This window comes from Triticum dicoccoides, chromosome 5A (assembly GCF_002162155.2).
Source record: "Triticum dicoccoides isolate Atlit2015 ecotype Zavitan chromosome 5A, WEW_v2.0, whole genome shotgun sequence".
In the NCBI taxonomy this organism is placed as follows: domain Eukaryota; kingdom Viridiplantae; phylum Streptophyta; class Magnoliopsida; order Poales; family Poaceae; genus Triticum; species Triticum dicoccoides.
Window position 1 is genome coordinate 423114174 of NC_041388.1, and position 10133 is coordinate 423124306.

General features: G+C 47.1%; 1 protein-coding gene across 1 annotated transcript; it reads left to right on the plus strand.

Annotated features, from left to right (window-relative positions):
- Window positions 1–232: 232 nt before the first annotated feature.
- LOC119302003 (berberine bridge enzyme-like 18) lies at window positions 233–2040 on the plus strand. The gene has a single exon (XM_037579012.1). The coding sequence runs from the start codon at window positions 254–256 to the stop codon at window positions 1829–1831; it is 1578 nt and encodes a 525-aa protein (XP_037434909.1). The 5' UTR covers window positions 233–253; the 3' UTR covers window positions 1832–2040.
- The last annotated feature ends 8093 nt before the right edge of the window (window positions 2041–10133 follow it).

A 10133-nucleotide genomic window follows, 5' to 3' on the forward strand; every position in this document is an offset into this window, starting at 1 on the left:
ACGATGCGATGTGATGTGACTAATGTAGAACCGTTCACCCGATTGACAGTCGCCGGTTTATGGATAGCGATCCAGATAGCTGACCATGACTTATCAACGCCTCCAGCTGGAGTAGCGTGGTAGACCAGAGCAGCTGCCACGGCCGCTTTCAGGCGAACTCGTTCTGCACGTGTGCTTCGGTAGCCTATAAATGCATGCAGACGCGGCTCCGAACCATGCAACACGGCGACGTACAACAAGCTAGCTAGCAAAGATGGCCATGGCCAGGAGCTCCAGCCTAGTGCTCGTCGCCTTCGCCTTGCTCTGCTGCTACGCCTCCACCGTCTCCTCCCAGGGTAACTCGTCTGATGGTTTCCTCTCGTGCCTGTCGGCGAGCATCCCCCGCCAGCTCGTGTTCACGCCGAGCTCGCCCTCGTTCACGCCGCTGCTCAAGTCCTCCATCCGGAACCCCAAGTTCTTCACGCCCAGCACCGTGAGGCCGCTGTATATCATCACGCCGACGAACGCCTCCCACGTGCAGGCCGCCGTGCTGTGCGGCCGCCGGAGCGGGCTGCGCATCCGCGTGCGCAGCGGCGGGCACGACTACGAGGGCCTGTCGTACCGGTCCGTGCGCGCCGAGTCGTTCGCCGTGCTTGACCTGTCGAGCCTCCGTGCCGTGCGGGTCGACGCGCAGGCGGCGACCGCGTGGGTGGACTCCGGCGCCCAGCTCGGCGAGCTCTATTATGCGATCGGGAAGGCGAGCGGCGTGCTCGGGTTCCCCGGCGGCCTGTGCCCCACCGTCGGCGTCGGAGGCCATTTCAGCGGCGGCGGCTTCGGCATGCTGCTGCGCAAGTACGGCATGGCCATCGACAACGTCATCGACGCCGTGCTGGTGGACGCCAAGGGGAGGCTCCTGAACAAGAACACCATGGGGAGCGACGTCTTCTGGGCCCTCCGAGGCGGCGGCGGCGAGAGCTTCGGCGTCGTGGTGTCGTGGCAGGTGAAGCTCCTGCCCGTCCCGCCCAAGGTCACGGTGTTCAACGTCCCTGTGACCGCCAGCCAGGGAGCCGCGGACCTCGTCACCAGGTGGCAGCAGGTCGCGCCGGCCCTGCCGGAGGACCTGATCATCAGGGTGGTCGTCCAGCAGAAGACGGCCAACTTCCAGTCCCTGTTCCTCGGCACCTGCGACGCGCTGCTGCCGGTGATGAGCAGCCGCTTCCCGGAGCTGCGGTTCAACCGCTCCGACTGCAGGGAGATGACCTGGATCCAGTCGGTGCCCTACATCTACCTCGGCAGCGCCTCGACCGTGGAGGACCTCCTGAACCGGACCACCGCCGAGTCCGTCTTCAGCAGCGGCTACAAGGCGACGTCCGACTACGTCCGGCAGGCCATCCCGCGGGACGCGTGGGCCAGCATCTTCACCAAGCTGGCGCAGCCCAACGCGGGGCTCATGATCCTCGACCCCTACGGCGGGCAGATCGCGGCCGTGCCGGAGTCGGCGACGCCGTACCCGCACCGCGCCGGCGTGCTCTACAACATCCAGTACATGAACTTCTGGTCGATGGCGTCGGGGGACGGGGCCGTGCAGACCAGGTGGATCAGGGAGTTCTACGCGTTCATGGCGCCGTTCGTGAGCTCCAACCCGAGGGAGGCCTACTTCAACTACAGGGACCTGGACCTCGGCGAGAACGTCGTCGTCGGCAACGTGAGCAGCTACCAGGCCGGGATGGTCTGGGGCCAGAAGTACTTCAAGGGCAACTACCAGAGGCTCGCGATGGCCAAGGGCCAGATCGACCCCGACGACTACTTCAGGAACGAGCAGAGCATCCCGCCATTTGCCAACAGCAGGTGATCGGCCAGCAAAATGGGCCGCTAGCTCTTTCTTTTGTGTACATGGTAGCTAACTAGCTAAGTAGCTAGCTACACATTTATCTTTATTTGTACATGTATTTGTTGATATTGGTTTGAGATTGCTTACCACAATTACTGATTGTGTGGTATATATGTACATGTATTTGTATCTTGAACAAATTTTATAATAAAATTGCACATTGTGTGAAAGCTCAGCACAAAACTATGCTTCTTCAGACTCTTATGCTTTACCTAACTTGGCAGAAAACTACACATTTTGGCCTAAAAAAGGAGAGAGTGATGATTTGCGAAAAGATAGAATTAGTCAAAGGAATAACTTGTTTTTTGAACGCAGGGTGGCTTGCGCAAATGTGTGGGCGATGTAATAATGTGTGTTACTTTTGGAGTGAAAAAACTTGAAAGGAGAATTAGCTGATCTGTTGTGAAATGTATAGTTTCAGCATTTGGAAATAATTTTATTGACTTCATACGGCTTGTTAAAAAAATCACATTGACTTGCTTATCCAATAATTAGCACATCTATTCACTTAAAAAAAATGTAGTGAGCAACATGTGGATTATCGTTTCGGGAAGCAACAATTCCTTCTATAGCAAAGGAGCTGGTGATCTTGAAGCTTGGCAACTCCAGATGTCAGTTAGCGCTACGCGAGTGTCTGCGTGTGGTGATGGTGTTTGTGTGTGCGCGTGCGTGTGTTTATGTTTCAAAAAGTGTAAGTGCGCGATAGCTGTTCGTTTTCGCTCTGTTTGACGTGTAGTAATGACTAAATTATTGTAGCATTACAACTAACATGCAACTTCTCTTAAAAGATACACCCTCCGTCCGAAAAAGCTCTCTCAAATGGATGTATTTAGCACCAAATTAGTGCTAGATACATCCATTTGAAGGACAAACATGGGACACGCTTTTCCGAATGGAGGAAGTAATTGACTGGCATGCCGTGGTATACTTTAACAGATGGATTAGGAATTGTTGAATAAATAAGATATTCTTAATTGTTGAATAAATAACTTTTTCTGAAAATCTATGTTTTGATTTTATCTCAAATTTATTTACCCTTGATTTATGAAAATGATCTAGAGAATGAAAATGATGAGATTTTGTTTAGACTCAATTGACTAGCGATAGACATAGCCTTGAAATATCAAGACACCGTCTTCTTATTCTTCCTAATGCATATGTTCCTCTTCCAATCCACCCATCACTCAGATTTGCACCTTTCCCACAAATAATTTATTATATTTCATCCATTTGTTAAAGAAGAATTAACTCATTTTTGTATCCACAATTGTTGTATCCCTGTTTTCACCAAAATAAATTAAGTGTAACATATAAGATGATAGGTACATTTTTGTATCTACTCCAGTTCGTGGTAGTGGCTAACAATTGTGATACTATGGACTAAGATGTGAATTTTTTTCCTCGACTTTTGTTGATGGCCAACCCTGCTATACCTAAAAAACATAGATTTATGATTGCTCAACAAATGATTTTATTTTAAGTGCCGGTGGACCTAGCTTACACTATTTCATTGAATTTGTGTTTTTATTTTATCTTATTTTTAAATTATTTTGTTTTATCTCTCATTTATTATTGTGCCATTGAGATTCAAGAGGCTAAGAATTTGTTAATCCATTAAATGGGCGATAGATGTACCCTTGAAAGGATTTGTTTTATCTTTCAAGAATCATGCTTTTGTTTTATCTTACATGTGCATTGATTTATTGGTTAATCATTTGTGTACGATTGTGCATTAGATATATAAAATACTGAGATTTTATTTAATCTGAGACAAATGGGTTAAAGATAGACTATGAAAGGAAATCGATAAATCACATCTCGCTTTCCCCGTGGAGTATAAATTTCTCCACAAATCCACCACATTGCACATGTACACCTATCCCAATGGATTTTGCCTTTGTGTCTACTCCAAGAATCCTTTTTTGTAGAACATGAGCATCTTATTTGGTAACACGTTATCACTGTATTGAATTATTTAGAGTTCTCTCTCTCTCTCTCCCTCTCTCTCTCTCTCTCACACACACACACACTCCAATTTGTATGGTTCATTGGAGGTCCTGTGGCAATTTTGGCGGTATTGGGAGGTGACGGTTGGGGAATGAAGTTTCCTACACCAAAAAATCTGGATTGGGAACAGGCTGAGAGGGAGCATCCCATCCCTGCTTATTTGGGAAGAATCGGCTGGAGTTTGGAGATCCCTTGTTTTTGCTGAGCTAAACAATTGTTGGGAATGGGCTAGAGTGGTCTAACTCTAATACAACTAGTAAGTGTGTACTTGCAATGCAGGTTATATTAGAAAATATATTAATTGCATTTCACGTTAGTATTAGAAAAGATATTGATTACACGTTGATATTAGGTAGGATATAATTAACACGTTATGTTAGAAAATATATTAATTGCATTGCATGTTAATATTAGGAAAGATATTGATTGCACGCAGATATTAGGTAGGATACAATTATGTGGTTAGCACCGAAGTTGATATTAAGTATTATAAATGTATGCTACACATCGGAGCAACATAGACCATTGGATAAGTGTGTTCGAACATGTGAGATGTGTTGGATCTCCGCAACTCACTCTTTTTATATTGGTATTGATATAGATAACAATTTGTGGGGAGTTAAGACTTTTAAAAATGTGATAAACATGCCCTTACTTGCATTCCAAATGGTCCCTCCCAAGATATAATTATGTCTCTCTCTACTATGCCAACAACCATTTGGAAGCCCCCCCCCCCCCACCCACACATGTGCAACTTCTTTGCTTGGTTGGTCCTACAAAATAGGATTTGGACAATCGATACACTACATCAGCGGGGATGGTCAAACTCCCGTCTATGCCCCCTTTGCAACAAAGCTCTTGAGTCCGCCTTTATAACGCCCTCGATGCGGCTATATCTCCCACGTGTCGAAGCACGACTTAGAGGCATAACCGCATTGAAAGCAATGTCGCAAGTGAGGTAATCTTCACACAACCCATGTAATACATAAGGGAAAAGGGATACATAGTTGGCTTACAATCGCCACTTCACACAATTACATAAATAAAGCATTACATCATCCAAATACAATCAAGGTCCGACTACGGAACCAAAATAAAAGAGGAACCCCAAATGCGACATGGTCCCCGATCAACCCTAACTGGGCTCCACTACTAATCAACTAGAACGAAACAACACAAAGGACAAGATCTTCATCGAGCTCCTCCTGAGCTTGGTTGCGTCATCTGCATGGACTCATCGACACCTGCAAGCTGGTTTTGGAAGTATCTGTGAGTCACCGGACTCAGCAATCTCACATCCTCGCGATCAAGACTATTTAAGCTTATGGGTAAGGTAAAGGTATGAGGTGGAGCTGCAGCAAGCGACTAGCATATATGGTGGCTAACATACGCAAATGAGAGCGAGAAGAGAAGGCAAAGCACGGTCGATAAAAGTATGATCAAGAGGTGATCCTAAAGCAACCTATGTCAAGCATAACTCCAACACCGTGTTCACTTCCCGGACTCCGTCGGAAAGAGACCATCACGGTTACACACGCGGTTGATGCATTTTAATTAAGGTCAACTTCAGGTTTTCTACAACCGGACATTAACAAATTCCCATCTGCCCATATCCGCGGGCACGGCTTTTGAAAGTTCAAATCCCTGCAGGGGTGTCCCAACTTAGCCCATCACAAGCTCTCACGGTCAATGAAGGAATAGACTTTCTAGCGGGAAGACCCGATCAGACTCGGAATCCCGGTTACAAGACATTTCGACAAGGTAAAACTAAACCAGCAACACCGCCCGAATGTGCCGACAAATCCCGATAGGAGCTGCACATATCTCTTTCTCCGGGCACACCGGATTGTCTAAACTTCTGGTAGGCCAGCCCATAGTTGCCCTTGGTGGCCACCGGCGGCTGACAAGTTGGACCAACACTCAGAGGAGCACTGGCCCAGGGGTTTAAAATAATGATGACCCTTGGGCGCGCGACCCCCAAGGGAAAAGAAAAGGCTGGGTGGCGAATGGTAAAACCAATGTTGGGCATTGTTGGAATAATTTTACTCAAGGCGAACTGTCAAGGGGTTCCCATTATTACCCAACCACGTAAGGAACACAAAATCTGGGAACATAACACCGATATAACGGAAACTAGGGCGGCAAGAGTGGAACAAAACACCAGGCATAAGGCCAAGCCTTCCACCCTTTACCAAGTATATAGATGCATTAATTAAATAAGATATATAGTGATATCCGAACAAGTAAACATGTTCCAACAAGGAACAACAACTCCATGTTCCAACAAGGAACATATTTCAATCTTCACCTGCAACTAACAACGCTATAAGAGGGGCTGAGCAAAGCGGTAACATAGCCAATCAACGGTTTGCTAGGACAAGGTGGGTTAGGGGCTTGGTTCAACAATATGGGAGGCATGATAAGCAAGTGGTAGGTATCGCAGCATAGGCATAGCAAAAGAGCGAGCAACTAGCAAGCAAAGATAGAAGTGATTTCGAGGGTATGGTCATCTTGCCTGAAATCCCGCAAGGAAGAAGAACGGGTCCATGAAGAAGACAAACGGAACGTAGACGAATGGGTCCTCACAACGCGACGTTATCGGAACCAACCCGAAGAAGCAAACACCGGAAAAGAAGCACACAACATAGTAAACAACCAACACATGAACATGGTATGATATGCGGGATGCGGTATGCGATGCATATGCATGATTTGCAAAGGAATGAATGAACCTGGCCTCAACTTGGAAATCCAAGTGTGCCACTGGAAAGATGAGATAAAATCGCTTGAAAACGATATAAAGATCACCGGAATCGGAGTTACGGTTTGAAAATGGCAAGCAATTCAAATATGGCACCGGTCTGCGATTTACGGCAAGTGGCCATCTAAATGCAACAAGAAAAACATGCTACAGCACTCAAACATGGCAACAAAAAAAATGGCAGGGATCTACTCATGATGCTTAACAAAAGACTAGCACTGAGCTACGGCCAATTCATCCATTAACAGGTTCAAACAAGCATGGCAAAAATGCATTTGACAAACAGATCTCAGACTTGGTGAAATTAACACTTGTCTGGAATTTCAGATCAGATAGCACACTTTGGAGCAACAAAACTACATGCTACAGGACCTGAACATGGCAAAGTAAAGCATGGTACAGAGCTACTCAAAGAACTTAACAAAAGTCTCTTAGTGACCTTGAGCAAAAAGGGATCAGAAAATACAATTGCACGCATGTGAACATTGCAAAAACATAATCAGTTCTCAGATTTAGTGAAACTGGAGCATGCTGAAACAGATATCAAGTAGGCATGTTTACGAGCTCGATGCACTCACTACAGAGCAAGGCATGACAATCTAAGCATACACCCATCAATAATACACATTATACAAGCTAGACATGGCAAGAACAATAACATAGCATGCACGGATCAACTACAACATCCCCGGCAAAATCGCTAACAAGTAGACAATCTGCCCAGATTCACGAAATGGCAAAAGTAGAGCTCGATTGACTCAAGCTAGGGTGCTCCATAATTGCACACAAAGACATGTATGGATAGAGCACTACAAGATTAACAAAATATCCTTACTGATCATCCTCAAAAGAGGCACGGATCACTAGGAAACAACATGAACATATGGCAATATGAGATAAACAGGTCAATGACTTAGTGGAAATGCTAAGTCCCTGAAATCAGCATTACCAAGTGCCTCACTTTGCAAGCTTGTGCTAGTCACCACACACATCCTAAAAATACATGGGTTGCACCTCTAGAAAGATGAAAAAACCCTTAACAAAACATATGTAGAGCTCATGGGCATAACATGCACACAATAATCATGGCAAAAATAACAAATATCCAATTGGAGCAGCAGATCTGACAATTAACTCAAATAGTACTCTTCTAACAGCATTTCGGGCATCAAGGTGAACTCAAATGAAAATGATGCAATGGAATGAAATGATACTCTCTGAGACGAACATTTTGATATGCTATATGCCCAAAACGGAGCTACGGATGAGGAGTTACGATGCGATGAACATGAGCATATGAATCTGGGAATTTCGGGGACTTAGTAGAAATTTTAACCTCGCAAAAGTCAACCCGGGATGAGGAGAAGCGGGACGAGGTGGATCCGGTTCGGGATGGTCATTTGGTTCATCTCCCGGTGGATCTCATCCACCGGGCAGATCTGGCCGGGATGAGCTCCGGCGAACCTCCGGCGAGGCGCGGAAGCCGAGGCGAGGCACGAACGGCGAGGTGAGGCGGTGCGGCGAGGCAGCGCTCTTCGCGGGCGGCGGCGCACGGGGAAACGGGGCGGCGGCGGCCGAACGGCGCGGCGGCGCGAGGGAACGGGCCCCACGGGCCAGGCGCGGGCCTCGCGGGCCGGTGGGAGGCGAGGGTGGCGGGGCACCAAGTGGCATGGCGCAATTGGGCGTGGGAGCGGCGGCGCTGAGGTGGCGCTCCCTCATTGGACGGGGTGAGGTGGCCGGCTGGGTGGACGCGTCCGGCCGCCGGGCGGACATGTCCGGCGGTGCGAAGAGAGGTAAGATCTAGGGTTCATCCGCGAATTTCGGGAGGAGAGCACCTATTTATAGGTAGAGGAAGCTAGGAGAGTCCAAAAGAGGTGCGGTTTTCGGCCACGCGATCGTGATCGAACGACCGAGAGGATGGAAGGGGTTTAGGTGGGTTTTGGGCCACTTTGGAAGGGTGTTGGGCTGCAACACACACGAGGCCTTTTCGGTCCCTCGGTTAACTGTTGGAGCATCAAACGAAGTCCAAATGGTACGAAACTTGACACGCGGTCTACCGATAGTAAACCAAGGCCGCTTGGCAAGTCTTGGTCCAATCCGGAAATGTTTAATCCCCACATATGAAAAGAAGGTAGAAATGACCACCGGAGGAGAACGGAACGCCGGAATACAAAACGGACAACGGGGAAAATGCTCGGATGCATGAGACGAACATGTATGCAAATGAAATGCACATGATGACATGATATGCAATGCATGACACGCAAGCAATGACAAGGCAACAACAGCGAATAACTGAAGGACACCTGACACATCGGTCTCGGGGCGTTACAGCCTTGCACCTCCTCGCCCAATGCCAATACACGACTCGTGTTTGGACCATGCTCGCACTTAGCTTGGTCTCCATGATTTCAGTCTGTTTGTCTTGGGCAAACGCCACTTCGGTGAGAGCTTGGTGGGCCGATTTGGTGAGGAAGTCAAGACTGAATAGCAGGGCCCTCTCCCTTGGGAGATTTGGAAGGAACACAATGTCAGAGTCTTCCGCAACACCGATGACCCCACGATGGTGGTTATAACGAGGATCAAGGAGGAAGTCATCTTTGGGTGTTAGCAAGTGCGAAACTCTCGAGTAGTATAGTGTCGCGGGTGTTTAGGCCCTATTATTTTATTAAAGTACTTCATCGTATATTTGCAATTCCAACTGCATTTAAATCCTTTTTTGGTTGCATATAGGGATTGATCTTAGTGATTTGGTTGGCTGTGTTTCAAACACCGTCAACACCTATACCGGAGTTGGTGAAGCGATTGGTAAGGTGCATCGTCAAGTGTTTGGTGTAGTTGAGTCGTCAAAGTCTCCTCTAACAAAATTGATACTATCTCATCGAAAGATCAGGCCAGCTTGTACATATCAGTAGAAGACATGAATTTTGAACTGTCCAAGCATCTCTTTCTTCTAAAGTTGTACGGGGCGGGAGTAAATAGCATAAAACTACTAGTTTACAGGTTAGGGTTCCAAAAAACTATCAGATTTTAATTTTTCTCAAAAAACTACCAAACGCGTGGTCGGCTGTTTCAAAAAACCCAAATCACCGAGTGTTTAAATTGTAAACCGTTTTTTGACAGTTGTGGCCCACCCGTCAGGTCCATGTGGCATAAAAATTAACACCGTTAGGTTGACCGTTAGATTGACCATTCACAGGTTATGACCGGTGGGGCCCAAGTATTTATAAAAAGCAATTGAGTCCCTGTAATTTTCAAAAGAAAAGCGATGGGGTCCTTGTACTTTTTCTGAAAAAAAGCGATCGGGTCCTTGTGAAGAAAAGAAAAAAGCAATCAGATCCTAGGCCAATCCCGCACGGCTTCTCTCCGGCAACCGGCCGCCGTCCACTCCCCTCCATCCCCTTCCCTGCCGGTTAATTTGAAAGCATTCGGTGATTTGGGTTTTTTTTAAACAGCCGACCACACGTTTGCTAGTTTTTTGAGAAAAAAATAAAA

Bases quoted from the DNA above. Each gene is read 5' to 3' on its own strand.
- LOC119302003 (XM_037579012.1), top strand. From the start codon at position 254: ATGGCCATGGCCAGGAGCTCCAGCCTAGTGCTCGTCGCCTTCGCCTTG.